Genomic DNA, 23,352 nt, shown 5'->3' with positions numbered 1-23,352 from the left:
CGACAAGGATCTAATTTTAATTTAGACATTTAAGCAGGATGTTTGTATATATATGACCGCAATCCCACTGTTCATAAAGCGCTTCTCGCCATTGTTTTGAATGCGCTGGACCACTAACCGGAAACGTCCTGGGACCAACGACGTCACTTCCTTAAGCCGCCGAATAGCGCTTGAAATGGTCTATAGCTGGATGAAGTTATTTGAGATCACTGGGTGGCTTAAAAGGGGCTACGTATCGATAGTAGAAACATTGATCGGCAACTCTTTGATTGGTCGGCGAACATGACGAAGGAGCGCGCTCAGTATTTTTCTGCAGCAGAGCAAGAACTCTTGATTGAGGGATTTCAGGAGTTTCAGAGTTTAATTAAAACGCAAGGGAAAACTGCAAAGCCTGGAAAAGCAAGGAGAGAGGGCTGGCAAAAAGTAGTGAACAAATTAAATGCGTTAATGCTGCCCATGTTACATGTTTTTTCCTTGATATGTTATTTTATTTATATTTTTATTTTTTTATACACTACCGTTCAAAAGTTTGGGGTCAGTAAGACTTGTAATAGTCTTTAAAGAAGTCTCTTATGCTCATCAAGGCTGCATTTATTTGATTAAAAATACAGAAAAAACAGTAATATTGCAAAATGTTTTTACAATATAAAATAATGTTTTCTTAATATATATTTTAACATACTTTACTTACTTTACATACTTTAAAATAGAATTTATTCCTGTGATGAAAAGCTGATTTTTTATCAGCTGTTACTCCAGTCTTAAGTGTCACATGATCCTCAGAAATCATTCTAATATGCTGATTTATTATTAGAATGATCAATGTTGGATAATATTAATAGTTGTGCTGCCAAATATTTTTTGGAACCTGTGATTCCCCCCCCCCCCCCCCCAGGATTCTTTCATGAATAACAAGTTTAAAAAGTACATAAAGTACAAATTATTTATTATTAACTTTTAATAAATTTTTAATTATTAACTTAATACATCCTTGGTGAATAAAATTATTAATTTACTTTACTTATAATACTTTTCTTTTCCCACGTGAGTCAGTCCGCGTCAGTCGTGCTCTTTAACCAATCAGATTCCAACCAATCAGCGTCAGGGGTTTGGTGTTGTGGACTTTCGCTCTGCCTCCCTCACATCCCTGCACCAGTAGGAAAGTCCACAACACCAAACTCCTGACGCTGATTGGTTGGAACACTGTTTGTTTATCTGTGGAATAGTTGATAGCGCCGATTGTTTTTTTTTGGCATATCTCGGACCCTAGGCTGACCAGAGAGACGCGGTTTTTTCACAGACAATTTATGGGGCAAGCAGCCAGCGGATCGTGAAGAAAGGTCAGCTGAAATTGACACTTTATGTTTTAGGCTAGAAATCGCTGAAACAACCTTTAAATGAAATCATACAATTAATTGTAGTTTCAAAACACGAGTTTAATTAGATAACAACATAGCATTACATAACACTGCAATGAAAGTACAATGAAAAGTTATTTTATTAAAATCAATAAACTTCTAATTCATTACTATGATGTCAAGCAGAACATTTTTCAGGATCAGCATCTTTTATTTGCTTCTAAATCTGGACCAAAGTTCCTCTCAGACAAACAGTCTTTAACTTAAAGGAAACTGCTAAATTCACATTAAGGTTTTTGAAATCCCAAACTTAACCCTAAAATCCCATTGTTTATAGGAAAGATATTGTCCCAACAAAGACGAAGATCCAGGAACACATCCTACTTGGCAAAAGCATAGGAAGCTATTAATAAGTCACAGATGGGTTTACAATATTAGACATTGGTCACACAAATCACAAAGCTGATAACTGATCAATGCACATGTAGAAATTTAAGGAATTTTCCAGGTAAAAAAAAAAACCTCAAACAGTTTGTATGCAGTTAGAAATGTTGTCTTAGTAGTCAAAGACATTTAGTGTGCATGTATAAAAAAAAATTATAAATTCTTCTCATGACAGTTGCTAAATGGCACAAAACTGACCACAATGTTTATTCAGCACTATTGTGACCCATTTTTAACTAAAACTGTGTTTTCTTCATCAATCAGACAGGATCTCCACACACACACACACACACACACACACACACACACACACACACTGCAAAAAAAAAAGGCTTATCTTACTTGTTACTGCTTAAATTAAGATGAATTTACTAGATAAGCAAAATAAAAAAAGATATTTAGTTTTGTTTTAAGCAAAATGGACTTGATTTAGTTTGTTTTTTCCCTGGAAACAAGTAAACTTATCTGCCAGTGGGGTAAGTAAAATATTCTGAAAACAAGACTAAATATCTTATGTCATTTTTCTTATTTAGTAAATGCATCTTAATTTTAATAATTTTTAGATATTTTGACTAAAATAAAACACTAAGTAAGATGAGACTTTTTTATGCAGTGCAGAAATATATAAGAACATAATTATATTCCATTAAGAATTGAAGCTTTTCTGAAGGCAACAGGGATTAAATTCCCTGTTTAACACTTTTATCTTACCATTTACTTTCTATCCGCTTCACATATTCAAACATTCCTTTCTTTTTTGTGTCTTATTACCTCTTTCACTCACTTTCTGCAGCCTCTCTGTAATCTACAGGCTGGTGCTGACCACGGTTATCCGTGGCCGGCAGTCCTGGACGTGATGATTTATTACAGAGCTTTTCATTAAAGAGCTGTAAACTTTCTGCTTTTTCCCTCTCGTGCACGTAACATCACTTTCTGGTGGACTTTTCTCTGTATTTTTTGTGGTGTGCTCCCCATTAACCTCAGTGTGAGATGGCCCAGATTCGTTTACGGTAAGGTTTGATGGTTGTGTTTCATCTCCACTGGTTTGATTCTTCTGATTCTCTTCAGCATCTGTTGATCTTGGCGAGCTAAACTGGATTTCCTCATAAATGCATAGCTCTGGTTTAGATTGGTCAGAGGGTGTCAATTGATTGTCAGATGTTGTGATTGGTTGAGCGTCTGGCAACTGATTGAGCATTTCTTTTATCCCGTTAGTTTGTGCCGTTTCAAATGTTTTAGGACTTTGACTCCGTCCACAGTCTCCTCCCACTGGTTTACCAAGCATTTGATTGTTTTCCTGGTCTGGTTGTTGAGTTTCTACTGGAGGGAGAGATTCTTCAGGTTTTAAGTCGTGAACGTAGACCGGGACTGACTCGCACGGTCTGTTATTTGACAGAAAGCGCTCAGATTTCATGTTAGCAGAGACTGAATACTTTTGCCGCTCAGAACTTCTGTTCTTTTTATGAGGTTTGTGCATTTGATTGTTTCCCTGATGTCCTTTAAACACTGTAAGTGTTGAAATATGATTGATGGAGTGGCTTTCTATGACGATGATATCATTGCGAGATGATTGTTGTGACGTTTTGTCCTTAAGTTCATTGTGCACTTTTGCATCACCACATTGTGGCTTTGTTGGGTTGGCCGACTCATTGCTGTGGCTTTTAAATTTGCGTCTATCACCGCTATAGCTGTTACTCAAGTGTACAACAGCAGAATCTGGAAAAGAGGAGAAATATGGCAATCACTGATACATAAATACAATCATTACTACACTACCAGTTAAACGTTTTTGAACAGTAAGATTTTTAATGTTTGTAAAGAAGTCTTTTCTGCTCACCAAGCCTGCATTTGTTTGATCCAAAGTGCGGCAAAAACAGTAAAATTGTGAAATATTTTTACTATTTAAAATAACTCTTTTCTATTTGGTAGATTTCCTGTCTTCAAATCTGAAATTTCAGCAACGTTACTTTCAGAAGTCATTCATTATAGAAATGAACACTTAGCAAGGATGTTTTAAATTGATCAAAAGTGATGATAAAGACATTTATAATGTTACAAAAGATTCCTGTTCTTCTGAACTATCTAATTATCAAAGGAACCTGAAAAATGAATCAACATAATAATAATAATAAATGTTTTTTGAGCAGTAAATCAGAATATTAGAACGAAGAATTTCTGACGGATCATGTGACTGGAGTAATGATGCTAAAAATTCAGCTTTAAAATCACAGGAATAAATTACATTTAAAAAAATATTCAAATAGAAAACAGTTATTTTAAGTAGTAAAAATATTTCAAATATTCAGAAGAGACTTCTTTAAAAAACATTAATAATCTTACTGTTAAAAAACTGACTGGTAGCGTATACACGTTGATCTTATATTTTGTCCTTTCTAAAAATTTTGATACAGTTGCATTTGGTCATACTAAAGATGCAGAAATGACTTCAAATAGTAATATACATCATTAAAAGGTTAAAAAGAGTTTGAATTGTGCATTTTGTGCTGTTAAAATGAATTAATACCTAAAAAGTCTATCTGAATGTTCCATAGTAGTAAAATAAGCATGAGTGACTGCATACTCAACAAATGCATGTACCTGCTGTGTACTTCTGGACATCTGTCTCTTTTTCACTGGCTGTAATGAGTTTCAAGGGATGAATGTCGTCTATGAAGTGCTCTCTGGCGGCACTGAAAGACGAGAGCAAATATTTCAGAAAAACAGCATGAGCAAAGTTGGAACTGAATGTTTGAGACTAAACATCTGTAAAAAGTATAAATTGTTCTGCTAAATGAAAACAAAACCAAGACTGAATTAAAATGCAGCTTTTCTCAAAAGCATTTAAGGCATGAAGCTAGAGATTTGAAGACATGCACAACCAAATAGCATGCATGAAATTAAAAACAGAGTGAACTTCGAAACCATGCAAGAAATTTGCATTCATGCAAATATATATTTTATTAGTGTCAAATGTAACTTTTTTGTAATATTGACTAGATTGTTTATAAATGTCCATACCTCATACTTCTGTCTCTCTTATCCATGTGTCTGGGTTTAGTTTGGCGTTTCTGAGAGCTCATGGCAGCGTCGCCGTCAGACTCAGAGTTTGTAAGGCACAAGGCTCCAGGCTCGAGCTGTAACATGCATTCATGCACACATGCACATAATCATCCATATTTATATTCATTGCACTTTGAGTCATTTTGTTTGCAATTTAACTACATTTCCCAGCAGGCTCTGGGTTATTCCATCTCTTTCCACATGGTTTTCAATGCTGCAACAATTCAATGTCTTTTTGCTGTTGCAGTATATGGTATGTGCATTATAACATTTTTAAGGTTTAAATTCTGATGTTCAATAGTGATCACTTTTATATTACTGTGAAATATTATTGCAACTTTAAATAACTGTTTTCTATCTGAATATATTTTTAAAAATTATTTATTTATTTGATGCAAAGCTGAATTTTCAGAAATCTTTCAGAAATCATGCTAATATGCTGAATCTCACCTCTTGCTGATGGTGTGTCCAGACCTTTCGGTCAGCCAGTGCCTTCTCTCTAGCACTGCTGTGATTTTGAGCCTGTTTCTTTTCTTGCATCTCTTCTGTTCCATCGGCCCAGTGTAAGTGTCTGTTTTTGTCGGCTGTCTCATGCAGAGTTCTGCTGGGTTTCTTTGCGGCGCTTCTCTGGCTGTTCCTCAGTCCTGACTGCCGGCTGAGTTGTTCAGTCGGCTCAGGATAGGGGTCGGTCACAAAAATGCGCTCTGCGATTAGTGACGTCGGAAGGGTTGACGTCACAACGCGTGTCAGATGCAGCGGTTCGTGTGAGGCTTCTTGTTCATTGGCAGGACTCTCTTGGGTCCATTTCTTGTAACTCTGGTGCATCTGGTAGTCCTGTTGCTCAGCTTCGGTCACACACTCCTTTACATGGGGAAAAAAAGAAAATATCATCTTTAAATCACTGCAAAAAAGGCTCAATCCTAGTATTTTTGCCTTGTTTCTATTCAGAATATCTAAAATTTCTCAAATTAATATGCATTTACTAGATAAGCAAAAAAAATAAGATATTTAGTCTTGTCAATAATATAATTTGTTATATATATGTGACCCTGGACCACAAAACCAGTCTTAAGTCGCTGGGGTATATTTGTAGCAATAGCCAAAAATACATTGCATGGGTCAAAATTTTAGATTTTTCTTTTATGCCAAAAATCATTAAGAAATTAAGTAAAGTTCATGTTCCATGAAGATTTTTTGTAAAATTCCTACTGTAAACATATCAAAATGTAATTTTTGATTTGTAATATGCATTGTTAAGAACCTAATTTGGACAACTTTAAAGGTGATTTTCTCAGTCTTTTTGATTTTTTTGCATCCTCAGATTTCTGATTTCAAATAGATGTATCTCAGCCAAATATTGTCCTATCCTAACAAACCATACATCAATAGAAAGCTTATTTATTGATTTTTATAGCTTTCTTATCTTTTTTATAGCTTTATTAATTTTATAGCTTTCATATGATGTATAAATCTCAGTTTTGTCAAATTTAACCTTATGACTGGTTTTGTCGTCCAGGGTCAATATATATATATATATATATATATATATATATATATATATATATATATAATGTGTATATATATGTATGTATATGTAATTTAAGAGTAATTCCATTACTCCACTGGCAGATAATTGTACTTGTTTTAAGCAAAATTCACTACATTTACATTTATCCTCAGGAAATGAGACTAAATGCATCTAGTAATCTAGTAATTTCATCTTGATTTAGGAATGTTTAGATATTTTGAGTAGACATGACTCATGAGACAAAAATACTAAGTAAGATGAGCCTGTGCCTTTTGCAGTGAATCAAATCACAAAAAAATTAATGCCAAGGACCCCTAAATATGATAAAGCCTTTTCCTAAAATATAGTATATGGAAACTATATTCTTTGTAAGTTGACAGCTGTTGTTTTTTTTCTAACCACTTTTAGCATTATTAGTGTTGATGTATAAACCTGGAAAGATACATTTTCAATGCAAATTTATTTGTAAAACACTTTTCTCATTTAAGTCTTTAGAAAGCAGAATGAAACCTGCAGAATAAAAATGTTAAATGTGTTAAAATATTAATGTAATATTTATTCAAATGAATAAATCCAAGTTGACACAATTTTATTTATGTATTTATTTTTTAAATTAATGTATATTTATTTATTTGTTTGTCAGGTCCGGTTCTAAACTGTCTGGTTCAAGACAGTTAGTGTGTCGAGAAACTCCCATCTCACTTTCTCCTCCAACTTCAAGATTGTCCTACATCCTACATCAAGGGTGTTTGATCTTCTTTGCAAGTTCACTTTGTAAACACTTTGAAAGTACTTCTGCAGTGATGTAAAACGATTTTTAAGTTGGTGGAGAAAATTTGAGTTTTTTGACCAACCCTAACTGTCTTAACCCGGAATATACATACACACAGAGCTAGACAAGACGAGCATTTGAGGTTAAAAAGTATATAAATTGTATTTTTTTTTTTTTTTTTTAGAAAATAACTGATTGTTTTGCTAGATAAGACCCTTCTTTCATGACTGGGATCATTTGGAGCCCTTTAAAGCTGCATTTAAACTGCAAACTCTGGGCACCATAGAAGTCCACTATATAGAGAGAAATCCTGAAATGTTTTCCTCAAAAAACATAATTTCTTTGCGACTGATGAAAGAAAGACATGAACATCTTGGATGTTTATTATCCGTAAATTTTTGTTCTGGAAGTGAACTTCTCCTTTAATCACAAATTGCTCCATATGCGCTTTGGTATCAATTTAGCTGTAATGTGGTTTGCTGGGAAACAGTTTCCTGGTTCAATTAAAAATTTACATTTATTAAGCTATTGAAACTGTATTTAAGAATTGGTGATTTAAGCGACGTGATCGTTAGCTTTCTGAAAATGGAGTATAGTGCATCTCACTACCATGTTGAGACCTCCTAACTCGCCCTCAAAGTAGGAAACGGGTTTTGGCTGAGGAACTGGAGGATAGAAAGAGAAAACTAATTAAGTATACATGCTTAAATGAATGCACATTGACATAGACTAACATGTATACTCACCCCCCTGCCTCTGTAGGCCCAGTAAGGCCATAAAGCGGTTTTTGTTCACCCTCAAACCGCACAAGATATCCTCCATCATCCAGAGCTGCCTCTGTGCCTGAATCTGCTCCTGTGTGTGATTCAGGTGTTTGGATTGAAACATCTTTAAATAAGGCTCAGTCATTTAGCAGATGCATTTAAAGTTGATGTCAAAAGTTTACATACACCTTGCAGAATCTTATTTTACCGAAATAAGAGGGATCATACAAAATTAATGTTATTTTTTATTTAACACTGATCTAAATAAGATATTTCACAAAAAATATGTTTACATATAGTCCACAAGAGACAATAGTTGAATTTATAAAAATGACCCTGTCCTAAAGTTCAAACACTCACTGATGCTTCAGAAGAAAAAAACGATGCATTTAGAGCAAGGGGGTGCAAATTTTTGGAATTTGAAGATCAGGGTAAATGTAGATTATTTTGTCTTCTGGCTTGGAAATATGGAAGCTTCTGAAGGGCAGTTCAAAATAAAAAAAAATATGATTTTTAGGCAAAATAAGAAAAACGTAGACATCTTTATTCTGTTCAAAAGTTTTCACCCCTCGGCTTTTAATGCTTTGTTTTTACCTTTTGTAATATGTTATTCAGGTCAGTTCTAAATAAAAAAATAACATGCACTTTGTATGATCCCTCTCATTTTAATAAAATTAGCATTTTGCAGATTCTTTTGACCTTAACTGTATCTAAAGTAACTTAAACCCCTTAAACTGGTCCAAATCTTTAATCACTGTCACATTATTCTAAACGTTTACAGTAAAGAAATTTAGTTTTACTGCTTGTATTCTGACTGTTTACTGTATTGATGTTTTTGTATGCTGATGTTTGCACCCAAAGGAACAGTAGTAGAATCAAGGCATCAGGTGATCTGTCCAAATGTCACATAAAGTGTTTGTCCATTACCTGCGGTGTTCCGAAGTGAAGGATGTGTTGGAGATGCGAATGGAAAACGTAAAGCTCGCTCTCCATCCGTTCATAATCACTCCACAATCTGTCCATCTCCTGATAAAAGAAAGGCATTGCTTTAGTAGGTCTGACTCGTGTATTAATAACATGCATGAAATTTTATTTTGATCAATTTACAATCAACATATTGGCTATAAAAAAAAAGCCAGATATTGCAAACATATAAAAGCACTGAATTTTATAATCTCTTTTGCATAAACCAACTTTTCTTCTCTGGCTAAGACAATTAAATACTTGCCAAAACGAAATGAAATGTGTGCAAAATATATGCAGGGCTTGACAAATTGCACACTTTGAGGAAAAAATTCTAATTGCCATTTTTCTGCTAAAAATATATATAGTTTGTGATTTTTGCATTCATTGCATTCCCAAATGCATGTTAAAGTGACCAAGCTCAGAGCTGAAAATGCTGGTGGATCATGAGCTGCTTGTGTGTAAATGAACACACTGAAACACCAAAGCCTTTGCGATTTATCTCACTAAGCCATATTTTGATGCAACCCTAGCACACACATACACACACACAGTACTGTACCGATGACAAATCACATATTCTGGCTCTGAGTGTAACCAGCTCCTCTTGAAGCAAAGTCTTCTGGGATACTTCCTGCTCTCTAGGAAGTCCGTCTTCCATCCCCAGCCATTTGATTTCTAATGCATACTCAATGCTTTTCTAAAGAAAAGGAAAGAGCAAGAATATATGAGGTTTTTTTATCCACAGTACTTGATTTCGGTGTATATGATCTGTTTGTGTGACAGACCTTATCTGCCTGTAACTGAGCCAGCTGCATAGAGACAGACTGCAGCAGTTTATCACAACCACACAGACGAGTGAGAACCACCTGAATAACAAGAAGAAAAGTATCTAGGATGTAGATCAATGTTATAATGGTTAACTAAAACTATTAAAATGCATTAATTGAAATAAAAAAATAAAATAAAACAAATGCATTTTATTTCAGTTAGTAGCTTTGCCATTTGCAAGTATAAGTACTAAAATTAATAAAACTAAAATCTGTAGTACAATTTTTTTAATAAATTAATACATTTGAAATTGTAAAATTTTAAACAAAAAAATGACAACATTAAAATTAAAGTGAAAATAAAGAATTTAAAAAATATTAATAAAAACGATAATATAATATTAAGGATACTAAACTTACACTAGGCTGAATTCATGAAAATGTTCTTAAGAAGTTCACTTCCAAAACAAAAATGTACAGATAATGTACTTGTAATTGTCATCCAAAATGTTCATGTCTTTCTTTCTTCAGTCGTAAAGAAGTTGTTTTTAAGGAAAACATTTCATGCACATTGCAGAGAGACACAAGACGAGTATTTGAGGTTAAAAAGTATATAAATTGTATTTTTTTTTTTTTTTTAATAACAGATCGCTAAATAAGACCCTTCTTCCTGAAATGTTTTCCTCAAAATACATAATTTCTTTACGACTGTAGAAAGAAAGACATGATCATCTTGGGTGGCAAGGGGGTGAGTACATTATCTGTAACCTTTTGTTCTGTAAGTGAACTTCTGCTTTAAGAAAGAGGTGCATTTTCTAAAAATGTTTCAATTTCAAATGAAAGCACATCGGATCTCATTCTGATGACAAACTATTAAGAATGCTAGATGTTGCTTGTGTAACAATGATAAAGTTACAGTAGTTCTAGGGTAAAAAAAAAAAGTTCACTGATGTTGTAATAGCAGTTCATGAGTTAATAGTCAGTTACTTAAGTTCTCAAGATACAATTTAAGTAGAATTTGAATTCATAAAAAGTAAAATTTCCTCTTTTTTCCCATAATCTCATACTTAACTATTTAAAGCCCCAAGGTCAAGAAATGTTCTTACTGCAAAAAAATGCCTTTCTTACTTAGATTTTTGTTGTCTTGTTTCCAGCCAATCAAGAAGGATTTTCTGGACAAGTAAAAATTATTGTCTTGTTTTCAGAAAAAACAAGTCAAAATTAAGTGTTTTTTTGCTTGAAACAAGCAAAATAATCTGCCAATGGGGTAAGAAAAATAATATTGTTTTCTGTTTAAAATAAGATTTTTTTTCTTACTCCACTGGCAGATTATTTTGCTTGTTCTAAGCAAAAAATCACTTAATTTTGACAAAATTTAAGTAAGAAAAGCATTTTTTTTTTTCAGTAATAACATTTCCTGACCTCAGGGCTTTAAATAGTTAAGTAGGAGGTTAGGGGAAAAAAGAGGAAATTGTACTTTTTATGAATTCAAATTCTTCTTAAATTGTATCTTGAGAACTTAAGTAACTGGCTATTAACATTTACAACATCAGTGTACTTTTTTTTTTGTCTTGTCTAGAAAATCCATCTTGATTTAAGAATTTTCTGATATTTTGGCTGGAAACAAGACAAAAAAATCTAAGTAAGAAAAGCATTTTTTGCAGTGCTTGGGAATGCAAAATATTCTCACAGACATACACATTACAGTGCACTCACATCTGTATCGTTTTCCAGATCTCTGATTGGTTGTATTTCTCTCTCCAAGAGGATGTCTGATTTGCCAGCCTGGAGCAAATTGAAATAAATTGTGTAAAAATGTTGTAACATTTTAGAGCATTTAATATGCTATGCAAGGATTGTCAAAGACCATGTGACAGTGTTACAAAATAGTCCTTTTCAAAGTGTTTGAAATATCCATTTTGCGCAGATGTTCATTCACAAATAAGGAATTTTGTATTTGCTGTATTGCATGAAAAAAATTGCCTTACCTTGCACATTGCAATGTGTTCGGCCGTGTGGTAGTTGGAAGAGTAGCACACAGAGCATGGAAACTCGGGCTAAAACACAGACAGATAGTTAAAGAAAGTGTGTAATTTTTGCACACTATCAGCACATTTGTGTATATTCTTGAATCTCACCTTATCCAGTAGATGTCCTCTTTCTGTGTAGATGCAGGGTGACATTGGAGCACTCGAGCAGTTATCCAAGGGCCAAACGTCTGCTCTGCCCATAGGACCATGACACGATGATCCATACTGATCTCTAGGAAATGAAGACTGCTTGAAGGCTGACTTCGGATGTAGAAAGGAAAAAGGTTCCTCATCTGCGTTCAGCAAACTTTGAGAATGCTCAATAGCTTCATGTGCACTGACAGAGAGAAAGAGAGCAGAAAATAGTCATCTAAAGGTAAATTATGGCACAAGAAACCTTGATCGATTTGACCTAAATTTAACTTAAAGTTATGGGTCCTTTATATTTAGGTAAAAAAGGCCTTTATGATCTATCATTTTGAAGCATATCAGATCATTTACATTGGTCTTTTCTCATGTCTTCCCCTCAGCTCTGGTGTCTTCATTTTTATTCCCATCATATCTTGTTCCAGTAGAGTCGGTTCTGTTTGCACCCTGCTTAATTTCGTTGCGGACTGGGCGTTTCGTTCTGGAAACGTGGACATGTGTTGGAGCTCCATGGTTTCTGTGTTGTCTCCCATCTGAGTGAAGTCCTGAAAACTGGCACAGCGTCTAAAGAACGAGGATATTGAAATGAATTATTGAATTTATACAAATGGAATCATTTGAAATTTGAGAGCTCAGGTTCACCTGTTGATGATGTCATCAGCCTCCATGCTTGCTGATTGGCTGAGAGCCCTGACCCAGCCCAACATGTCCTCCTGGGTTTCAGCGCTCATGATGTACGGCCGCATCCCCTGATGAACAACCTAAATGTGCAAGTGTACGATGAGATTATGTGTACTTTTAGATTTAAGGAGCTCCAAAAGACGTTCACTCTCACCTTGAATGCATATTTACGGTTTCTGCACTCTCTAGGGGAGCAGTAGAGAATCCTGTAGCTGGGAAGAGGAATACTGCCCAGAACAGACTCCTCACGGCTGTCTGGAGAAACAGGTTTAGAGAGGGATTTCGGGGAATAAGTTTTCAGTATTTTTAAAACGAAAAATGACTGCACTTTAATTTATTTTAAGTGAAATGTGTATATAAGACAATCACAGAACTGGTTTTACCTTTATAATAATACAGACAGTAATTGGAGAGAACAAACCATCTTCTTTTCCACAATTTCAGTCCAGTGCTATCCTACAGAAAAAGACCATTATGATCACATACATGAGATTTTCTTTATGCAAGTTGCACACTTAGGAAGACCATATTTATGAAATCAAGTTAAATATCACAACATCAATATAAAATATTAGATAATTTTTATGCTTTAAATATGAAAAATATTTGCTAAAATGTTATTTTTAGTGTTTATATACTATTGTAGTATTTATTAATATTTTGAATTGGCTTTTTTACTTTGTTTTCATTCTTTTCTTTTCTTTTGTAATTTTATATGCTCATTTTATTTCATTTTCAGAATATTTCTAAATGGCTTCATTTTAGTAATTTTAGTCTTTTAGTTATTTTATTATTTAATTTAAATACTTCAACTATTTATTTTTAATTTCCAAGTTTTTTATCTAATATTTAGATTTGTATTTTATTTCAGCTTTATTTCAATTGCAAAAAACTGTTTATATTAGTTTTAGTTTACAATCACATTGGATAAAATACCTTTCACTTGAAAAATGTTAAATATTTAAAACGTAATGTTATATTTACACTTGTATGTATTCAAGGCATAAGGAATACACATTAGAGTCAACATATCAAAAATATTTGAAAAATTAAATGTTTGAAAAATTAAGTAAATATTTTTCATAATATATGAAACTAAAATTAATACATTTAAAAGAACTATGTGTATATACAAGTCAACATTTGAAGTGGAGCAGAACCAAAAAACTAAATTATACCTGTTCTTGTCTTAGGACTTTTTTTTTTTGATCCACTTCAAATGTTTTAAACTAGACGTTTGTAAAATATTTCTTGGAGATAGACAGACACACAGAGATGGTCATTATTGTGCTCTAATCGTTACCCTCTTGTATAGCCATCCTCTGATCACCACAGGACAATTGGGGTCTCTCTTCGCCGCTTGACATCTCTTTCCAAACGCCTGCACTTTTTCATGACACTGCACACAGACTATGTCAGTGGATTTGAAATTTATTGTCATGTGTGTTTGTCCATACGTGTATGTGATTCACCTTGTCTCTGATTGGCAGAAAGGACACTGTGGCGCTGCTGGAGGCCTGACTGACCCTGTCCTGATCCTCCATCCTAGACGGACAATAGCAATGGATCCAGAATGAAGCATCAATGACCATCAAGCTGTTTAGGTTAGCTGACTTTGCCATTTTACATTCAAAGAACACTGAATTTTGATTCATTGGGATATTGGTGATATCAGCCTATCATTGACTCAGTATCAGGATTAGGAACACTTTTAAAGTTGCTACAGATGCTGTATTTTCCATATTAACTAGCTGCATCGGTAATAAAGACCTGTCCATAAGATCTGTTTTTCACTGGTAAGAAAACAAATCTTTACATAGTTTTGATAGATAGTAAATATATATTTAATCTATTTACTTTTGTCTGTAAAACTGTTTTGGAAAGCCCTGTAGAAATGAATATGATTTAAATGGCTTCTTATACTGGGTGTAAATATTACAGAAAATATGTATTGTTTATTTCGGCTTTAGTACAATGTTACAATTATATTAAAAGCCTATTATTTAAGTATTATATATATTTTTTTATTTTATTTTATAAATTGTAATGGTTATATGTTTAGCTATGTAATATTTTTCTAAAAAATGTTATTCAAATAAAATACGAAATAAATTACATTTCAAAAAATTGAAGCAAAAAAATTGCTTTTAAATTATTAATTGAGCAACTGTGGCTCATCGGGGTCAGTTGTCATTTACAGTAACTCACTTCTGCTTGTTTAAATTAGTTGCATTATTTCATAACATTCAATTAGATGTCATGTTTGACCTTGTTGACCACAGTTGCTCAAAGAGTTTTGTGAAACATGCTTTATTTCACAGTCTTGAAGCATGTATTTGACAGCAGTGTAGCATGTATTTTTTAGCTGCTGTGCTGTGCTGTGCTATCCTCTCTGAAACCACTGCTGCCAGCACTGTACGCTGATTGTTGGAAAAGTCCAATCCATTTTTGATTCACGTCATTCCTTTATTCCCACTGACATTCTTTAGTCATTTATCAGAATAACTGAAGTATTGTACTGATGCAAATTAGATTTTTACATTTATAGAAAATGTGTGTGCTGCTTTCCTGGGCAAAAGTCAATGCTTTAGTATTCAAAGTGTTTTAAGTTTACTATAGAGTTACTATGAGGTTGCTGTGATGTTTAGAGTTTTGGAAGTGTGTTGCTATGCGGTTGCTGGGGTGTTCTGAGTAGTTATGAGTGTGTTGCTATGCAGTTGCTAGGGTGTTCGGAGTAGCTGTGAGAGTGTTGCTATGCCGTAGCTGGGGTGTTCTGAGTAGTTTTGAGGGTGTTGCTATCCAGTTGCTGGGGTGTTCTGAGTGAATGTGTTGCTATGCAGTTGCTGGGGTGTTCTGAGTAGTTATGAGTGTGTTGCTATGCGGTTACTGGGGTGTTCTGAGTAGAGTTGAGTGTGTTGCTATGTAGTTGCTGGGGTGATTTGAGTAGTTGTGACGGTGTTGCTATGCAGTTGCTGGGGTGTTTTGAGTAGTTGTGAGTGTGTGCTATGCGGTTGCTGGGGTGTTCTTAGAAGTGTGTTGCTATGCGGTTACTGGGGTGTTCTGAGTAGTTGTGACGGTGTTGCTATGCAGTTGCTGGGGTGTTCTGAGTAGTTATAAGTGTGTGCTATGTGGTTGCTGGGGTTTTCTTAGAAGTGTGTTGCTATGCGGTTACTGGGGTGTTCTGAGTAGTTGTGAGTGTGTTGCCATGCAGTTGCTAGGGTGTTCGGAGTAGCTGTGAGAGTGTTGCTATGCCGTAGCTGGGGTGTTCTGAGTAGTTTTGAGGGTGTTGCTATCCAGTTGCTGGGGTGTTCTGAGTGAATGTGTTGCTATGCAGTTGCTGGGGTGTTCTGAGTAGTTATGAGTGTGTTGCTATGCGGTTACTGGGGTGTTCTGAGTAGAGTTGAGTGTGTTGCTATGTAGTTGCTGGGGTGATTTGAGTAGTTGTGACGGTGTTGCTATGCAGTTGCTGGGGTGTTCTGAGTAGTTGTGAGGGTGTTGCTATGTGGTTGCTTGGGTGTTCTGAGAAGTTGTGTGTTGCTATGCGGTTGCTGGGGTGTTCTGAGAAGTTGTGTGTTGCTGTGCGGTTGCTGAGGTGTTCTGAGTAGTTGTGAAGGTGTTGCAATGTGGTTGCTGGGGTGTTCTGAGAAGTTGTGAGTTGCTATGCTGTTGCTGGGGTGTTCTGAGAATTTGTGTGTTGCTATGCGGTTGCTGGGGTGTTCTGAGAAGTTGTGAGTTGCTATGTGGTTGCTGGGGTGTTTTGAGTAATTGTGAGTGTGTTGCTATGCGGTTGCTGGGGTGTTCTGAGAAGTTGTGTGTTGCTATGCGGTTGCTGGGGTGTCTCTGTATAAATCGTAAATTGGATTTTTTTTGTGGAAAAAATTGGGGATTTTATTTTTAGGCCATATCGCCCAGCTCTACTTTGAGTGGTTGTCAGTGTGTTCAGTAAAAAAAAAAAAAAACATTCCCAAGTCATTAATCTTTCTTTATAGTTCACCAGGTGGAAATGATAAGCCAAACACTGCTTCATTCAACAAGACACGATTTGAGGAATCACTCATGCCTAAAGCACAAATGCTGCATGACAATGCACACACTGAAGGTTATTGCTAATGATTATGAGCTTGTTCAAATCACTAACTCTAAGTATGAGCAGTAGGCTTTACTAATAAAAAAAAGTACATTCTCATGCAAAGACCAAAGTGATCACAAGTAACCCTACAACATGTGTTAGTTCAGAAGCTCACTACATGCAAGTTTCAAACTCAGATCAAGTACTAACCAAGCTTGAGGATTTCAGTAAAGTGCTCCAGATATGATCAATATCCTTACAAACTTAATAGAAGGGCTAAAGAAGTGCTGCAGGATTCTTTCTCCATGCTATTCTGGGTGCTGCTGACCCGTAAGTTGGAGTGACACATAACAGCTGTTTTGCTCTGACCACTGGATGGGTTCATAGAGTACGTGAATGAGAGAGTAGAATTAGAAGAATGAATGATCACAGTTGCTACTGGTCAGTACAGCTGCTCTGGCAAGGACTCTGGCAGTTGTGGTTGCCAGAAATTCACTTAAAAATATGGCAACAATGTTTCAGGCATTATGGGAGGCATTTTGGTAAGTTAAAACAGTCATGTACATTACGATAAAAAAGTAAGAATTAGGGTTGTGTAGATTATCTCTATAAATTATAAGATAATACTTTTACATACTTTTACCAAAAACTGATTCACACAATATTTTACAATAAAAATGTATTGTGTTAGTAAAACAAATATTTTTTTTCATAATTTTACAATGTCTGGTAACTTTAAGTTTGCACTGTAGCATTTTTGTTTTTTTAATGATTATGTGCCGTAAAAAATGGGACAGCATGAATGCATGAATACTTTTGGACATTGAGTATTTGAGGTGTAGGAGTGTGTGTGAGCGTCTCAGAAATGGTTGCATAATGTCTGTTGTACAGAACACATACAAATAGAGCCTGTGCAAAACAAAGCATGAACTGTTAGAGGCCTCATGAACAGTCACTTATTGAGCAATGCTCACTGATGATCTGCACAGGAAGACAACATTTTAGCTTGTGTGTGATAGTTGAAAGGTTGTAGAAAGGTTGTGGTAATGACTATTATTGCACAAATCGCAAAACATTTGTGAATATGACACCTGATAAGCTGTGGTAATTTTCTAGTAAAGTAATAGCATATATGTGACCCTGGACCACAAAACCAGTCATAAGGTTAAATTTTACAAAACTGAGATGTATGCATCATATGAAAGTTCAATAAATAAGCTTTCTATTGATATGTGGTTTGTAAGGATAGGACAATATTTGGCCGAGATACATCTGTTTGAAAATCTGGAATCTGAGGGTGCAAAAAAATCAAAATACTGAGAAAATCACCTTTAAAGTTCTCCAAATTAAGTTCTTAACAATGCATATTACTAATCAAAAATTACATTTTGATACATTTATAGTAGGAATTTTGCAAAAAATCTTCATGGAACATCATCTTTACTCAATTTCCTAATGATTTTTGGCATAAAAGAAAAATCAAAAATTTTGACCCATTCAATGTATTTTTGGTTATTGCTACAAATATACCCCAGCGACTTAAGACTGGTTTTGTGGTCCAGGGTCACATATTGCTCAATGGCACATAATCAAGGTCAGTTAAAGTTTATTTGATGTTTAATAGGCTTTTTTATGTTTCCTATTTGTTTTAAATGCTTTAAAAGTATCTTATGCTCACAAATGCTGTATTTCTTTGACAATAAAACTATAATATTACTGCAAATTTAAAATAGTTGTAACATGTTTTAAAATGTAATTTATTCCTGTGATCAAACCTGAGTTTTCAGCATCATAACTCCAGTCTTCAGTGTCGCATGATCCTTCAGAAATCACTCTAATATACTGATTTGCTGTTTAAAAACATTTCTTACTATTAATATTGTTGATATTTGTACAGTTGCTTCATATTTTCCGGAAACCATGTTACTATATATTCAAAACAACATCATTTATTTGATATATAATTCTTATGTAACATTATAAATGTCTTTACTGTCACTTTCAATCAATTTTCTCCATCCTAGCTAAATACAAGTATTAATATCTTTCAAAAAAACTACCCTGACCCCAAAAGTTTAAGCGCTAATGTGTTAAGCTGATCACATACACCAGAAAAATCAGATTTGGAGCCACAAAGGCTGCTGTACTGTGTTAAATAAGACTCTATTCTCATTAACGGTGTTCAAAACAGAACATTGGTTAAAGCAGAACATGAGCATACCCCCAAACTACAGCCTCAACAAAACAACTACAAACTACACAGAGAAACCCAATATCATAAAAGAAAAGAATAAACTTTTTGTACCTGGTCTGTTTTCGGTACCCAACAGCAATTTCCAGCGTCATGGTGCGTTCAGCATCTCTCTCTCTCTGACAGACAAACGCTCGACACAGTTGCACAGACGCTGCGGAGGCTCAATCCCTCTTTCATCCCTTTAACACTGAATCCTCTGTTTCCCCGGTTCACTCTCTGCTTGCACTCTCTTTTTTCACTTCTGATGTCTTTAAAGTGGCATTTAAGACGGTAGGATGGAAAAATCACAAATCAAAAGACTCGACTAATTCTTCTAAACAGCAATGGAGAGCAACTGGAGACTTATTACAAAGCGTGTTTCTTCTTTTTTGTTCAAAAACATTTGTCCCTCACACACAGCAAAAAATGATTAGAATTGTTGTCTTGTTTCCAGCCAAAATATCTAAAAAAAAAAAAAAAAAAAAAAAAAAAAATCTTAAATAAAGGATTTTCTAGACAAGCCAAAATTTGGAAAAAAAAAAAAAAAAAGTTAAAATTTAAGTGAGTTTTTGTTTGAAAAGAGTAAAATAATCTGCCAATGGGGTAAACAAAACAAAATAATCTAGTTTTCTACTTAAAAATAAGATTATTTTGCTTACCCCATTGGTGGTTTGTTTTAAGCAAAAACTCACTTCATTTTTGAATTATTATTATTTATTTTTTTTTGGAAAACAAGAACAACTTTTCAATTTAAGAATGTTTAGATATTTTGAATTGAAACAAGACAAAAAAATCTAAGTAAGAAAAGCATTTTTTTTTGCAGTGTAGGTTCTATCAAATGAGTTTTTTTTATTGATTTGATTTGAGTTTGAGTCATTATAAGGAACATTATTGGGAGATGTTATGATTAAAATGTCAAAAACGAAAAAATTGTAGAAAAAAAAAAAAAAAAACAAAAAAAAACGAATGCCAGTGTGGAAGAAAAATTCATTTTACTTATCATATGCGCTTATTAAACATTATGTAAGTTTCTGCTTTATAAGCCTGCCCTGGCCTGAAGAGGTCATGAGGTAAAGGTATCAGGCCCCCAAAAGATAAGCATTTGAGTCTTGGGAATATGATTTAGTACGATGTGTTTCTCTGTACTATGTGTGGAAAATTACACACAACCTTGAAGACTAGGAAAGAGATATAAAAGTGGAGGAATCCCTCCCTTCTTTGTCACACTCTGCAGCAACCTGTGTTTCTGTATGACCGTATGACCTTTCTTGCAAGAAATAAACCTTTGAAAAGACCCTAAGAGTGAATTTGTCCCTTATGCGATGAGAGTCCTTGGATTTTTGCTACAACAGCCAGTGTACAAAGAAAGTTAATGGTATTTGCTTTTTTTTTCATAATTTACAGTAAATAAACTTTTAGCTTTTTTGCAATCCTGCAGTGTTAATTTATACTAAAAATACAAGTACACATGATTAACATAGTCTCTCATTAAATTAACCCGTAACTGTGAACTACAAACTACATGCAGTGTCACTACAGGACACGCCAACTTCCCTTTTACAGATTGAACTTAAAAGGGCAGGACATCTAGGGACAAACAACTAAACCGAAGTGATCTTCTCTCATACAAGACCTGCTGATTATCGTAAGTATTCTTAACTTTATTGAACACATTTAGTAGTAATAAACAGTTGAAATTTAATATGAAAATACATTTTCCTTTCCTTTTTCCTTCAGACCTGCAACAAGATGTTAGCTCCAGTGGTTTTATTTTTCTCTCTGTTGTCTCTGAAACCAGCAGCTACTGAAGGTACCACATTTTGTAATTAATAGATTGCACAGATTTTTTTTTATTTTTATTTTTTATTGTGAGCAGGATTTTGCTTCTCTGTTGTATTTCTTTCTCTTTTTTTTCCCATGGTTTATTTTGGTTTTGTCTTGCAGAGAGTCTCGCTGGTAAAGTGCTTCTGTTTCCAACCAAGACTGATTCCACCTATGTTAAACTCACTCCTAAAAAGCCACTGAATTTCTCCGCTTTTACACTTTGCATGCGTGTTGCAACGGAGGTCCAGGACAAGAGGCAGATCATTCTCTTCACCTACCGCACACCTGATGTTGATGAACTCAATGTGTGGAGAGAGAAAGATGGCCGTATGGCCTTGCGTATTCAGTCTAGTGGCGATGCAGCATTTTTCCATCTGCCTCCTCTCTCCACCTTCCAGACCCACCTGTGCGTCACCTGGGACTCTGCGACTGGTCTTACTGCCTTTTGGGTGGATGGACGTCGCAGTTTGTTCCAGTTGTATAGAAAAGGTTTGTCAATCCGTCCTGGCGGCACCGTACTGCTCGGCCAAGACTGTGATAAATATCTGAGTGCCTTTGATGCAGAGCAGAGCTTTGTAGGAGAAGTTACAGATGTGCAAATGTGGGATCATGTTCTCTCCGGCAGCGAGATTAGGGCGGTTTATTCAAACCAGGAACCGTATGTGCCGAAGGGAAATGTGTTTGACTGGAACACCATCAAATATGAGATCACTGGAAATGTGGTGGTGGCTCAAAATAACTGAGTCTGATCAGGTGTAATGTCACACAGTTGTGTCAATCTCTGGAATCTGTTTATCTGTTTTAATTGGCATGCAAAGCTGTAAGGGCTAATAAATAAATTTTTCTCAGCATTACAACTGCAGTGTCTGTGCTTAATTTGGGCAAAAGTTTCAGAAATGTTTTAAATGTTATTAATTTCAGTCTAGTAACTATTATGATGATATGTCTTTCCCCTAAGTTTACTTAAAGAGGTGTGAAGTGAAAATTTGTTCTCATAAGAATAGCTTGAGATTTGGTTTGGTCCTCACGCTACACATAGTGTGACCCATTAAATATAAATAAATATAAAATTATTATTAGTGATAATAATATCATTGGATTAGTTGTATTATTTTTTTAAATAAAATAATAAAGTTTGGTAGTAGTATTATGTTTTGAAATAAAAAGGGAATATTATATAAAAATATAATTATTTTATAGTAAACTTAAAAAATAAAGGCGGAGGGGGCTCGAGCACCCGCCCCTTTTGCTCAGATGCCCAAAGTGCCCTTCTGTCAGAGGGCACCTGCAGGTCCTAAAAACTCCTCAATTTAGTTGTATCAAATTTAAGGCCATAAAAAGTTTGAAATATGTTAAATAGTATAAGAAAATACTTAATTATAATTTAGGAGGTCGTACATTAGGTGACGCAATATGGCTGGATTAAACTTCAAAAGGCAATGATGTCACTGAATAAATATGCATGCTGTAGGTTTCAAAGTCAAAACGCGGCACTGATGTCTTTATATGAATGTATCTGAAGGGAACCGACTGTCCTCAGAAACATGTCCTTGTCATTTTCATTTATTGCCTGATAAACAGCGTTAATGCTGATTTGTAAACAGCCGTTACTAGGGAAACCGTAATATTTCAGCGCTCTTAAAGCGCCCCCTTGTGACAGAGAATGACTTTTTCTTTTCCACATTTTTTCAGCTCTTTATGGTCAAATTATTGCAATTATCGACCTACGTTGTTATGCAGCAAACACAGAGTTGTAAATGTGAAAGTTGTTACTGTGCCTTATAAGAATCTAAACAAACAAGACAGTAATATTTATGTTTTAAATAAATATAATAAATTATAAACTCGATTTATCCCTTTTAATGGTATAAAGGCTGAAATTCCATTGTATAAGATATTTTGTTTTGTTTTGTGTGAAGCTGTATCTGAATTATAAATCATGCCATTTTATGCCTTAATTTTCTACCGTACATTGTCAAATCCTACTCATACTGTTCATTTAATTTCTGCGGCTCTTAAAAAGGGTCACAATTTGCCTTAAATTGATATTTAAAATATTTTAAATAGTGAAATAAAATTCCTTCCTTAATATGTTTGTTTTATTTCTATACTCTGCAGTAAAGCCTGTTGTCTACAATCTTACAATACAATACAAATTGTACAATACAATACAATGTTAAAAAAATATTACTGATTCTGTTGTTTGAGTCCTGAAACGCAATTTAAACTTCAAATAAGGCATAATTTGTCTTATTAATGACATTGTTACTTGTTACATAAGTAACTGGATGCCTACAATGAGGTGATGAACCCTAGGGGCTCTTTAATGCCTTGTTTCAGATGCCCTTCACTGTTAGACATTTCAAAGGGTTTTTACAGTAACTTACTGGCAACACTGTTGGTAACTATTTACAGTACCCAACTGTATTTCAGTTTACAGTAAGGTACTGTAGTGATGTACTGCCATATGTTATTGTAAATCATTGTTTTGTATATAGATTTAATTAAATTTTATAATTTTTATATAGAATGCTAAAACTAGAAAGGCAGCTAGTCATAAAACTTTTGTTTAACCTAGTTAACATACGATTTTGTATTCTCAACTATAGGCTACTGGTGAACATTAAATAACACCTGAACAAAATTTCACATTAGCTAACTTACTGTTAATATAAGATTATGCCTTGCGCGTTAAAATAATTGTATTTG

The 23,352-nt window shown here is 34.5% G+C and overlaps 1 protein-coding gene and 1 pseudogene across 2 annotated transcripts; one reads left to right on the top strand and one right to left on the bottom strand.

Annotated features, from left to right (window-relative positions):
- Positions 1–1,426: 1,426 nt before the first annotated feature.
- On the bottom strand, positions 1,427–18,989 carry LOC141300608 (pleckstrin homology domain-containing family A member 4-like). 2 transcript variants are annotated; one of them, XM_073830897.1, is made up of 19 exons: positions 18,892–18,985; positions 13,990–14,062; positions 13,821–13,916; positions 12,901–12,973; positions 12,672–12,772; positions 12,479–12,597; positions 12,191–12,400; positions 11,798–12,026; positions 11,648–11,716; positions 11,376–11,444; positions 9,678–9,758; positions 9,452–9,589; positions 8,854–8,952; positions 7,909–8,017; positions 7,772–7,827; positions 5,313–5,723; positions 4,821–4,936; positions 4,401–4,492; positions 1,427–3,518 (listed from the first exon to the last, which is right to left on the bottom strand). In XM_073830897.1, exons 1-19 carry the CDS (start codon positions 18,930–18,932, stop codon positions 2,608–2,610), a joined length of 3,093 nt encoding a protein of 1,030 aa, XP_073686998.1. In that variant the 5' UTR covers positions 18,933–18,985; the 3' UTR covers positions 1,427–2,607. The 2 variants fall into 2 exon arrangements, with proteins under 2 accessions (XP_073686998.1, XP_073686999.1); XM_073830898.1 differs by lacking the exon at positions 4,821–4,936 and having other exon boundaries at positions 3,383–3,518; positions 18,892–18,989.
- Positions 18,990–20,964: 1,975 nt separating this feature from the next.
- Positions 20,965–23,352, top strand: part of LOC141300198 (C-reactive protein-like) — a 68,811-nt pseudogene continuing 66,423 nt past the window's right edge.

Source organism: Garra rufa, chromosome 24 (assembly GCF_049309525.1).
Source record: "Garra rufa chromosome 24, GarRuf1.0, whole genome shotgun sequence".
In the NCBI taxonomy this organism is placed as follows: domain Eukaryota; kingdom Metazoa; phylum Chordata; class Actinopteri; order Cypriniformes; family Cyprinidae; genus Garra; species Garra rufa.
Note: the sequence above shows the minus strand (reverse complement) of the source record. Positions and strands in the feature narration are given on the sequence as shown.

What these genes read in the sequence shown, in the direction of transcription:
- LOC141300608 (XM_073830897.1), bottom strand. Translation starts at nt 18,932, where the DNA reads ATGACGCTGGAAATTGCTGTTGGGTACCGAAAACAGACCAG. An exon ending in AGTTAGGAGGTCTCAACATG is followed by an intron (nt 5,724 to 7,771) that starts GTAGTGAGATGC and finishes CCCCATGTAAAG; the next exon opens with GAGTGTGTGACCGAAGCTGA. An exon ending in TGTCCAGAAGTACACAGCAG is followed by an intron (nt 3,519 to 4,400) that starts GTACATGCATTT and finishes CCTCTTTTCCAG; the next exon opens with ATTCTGCTGTTGTACACTTG.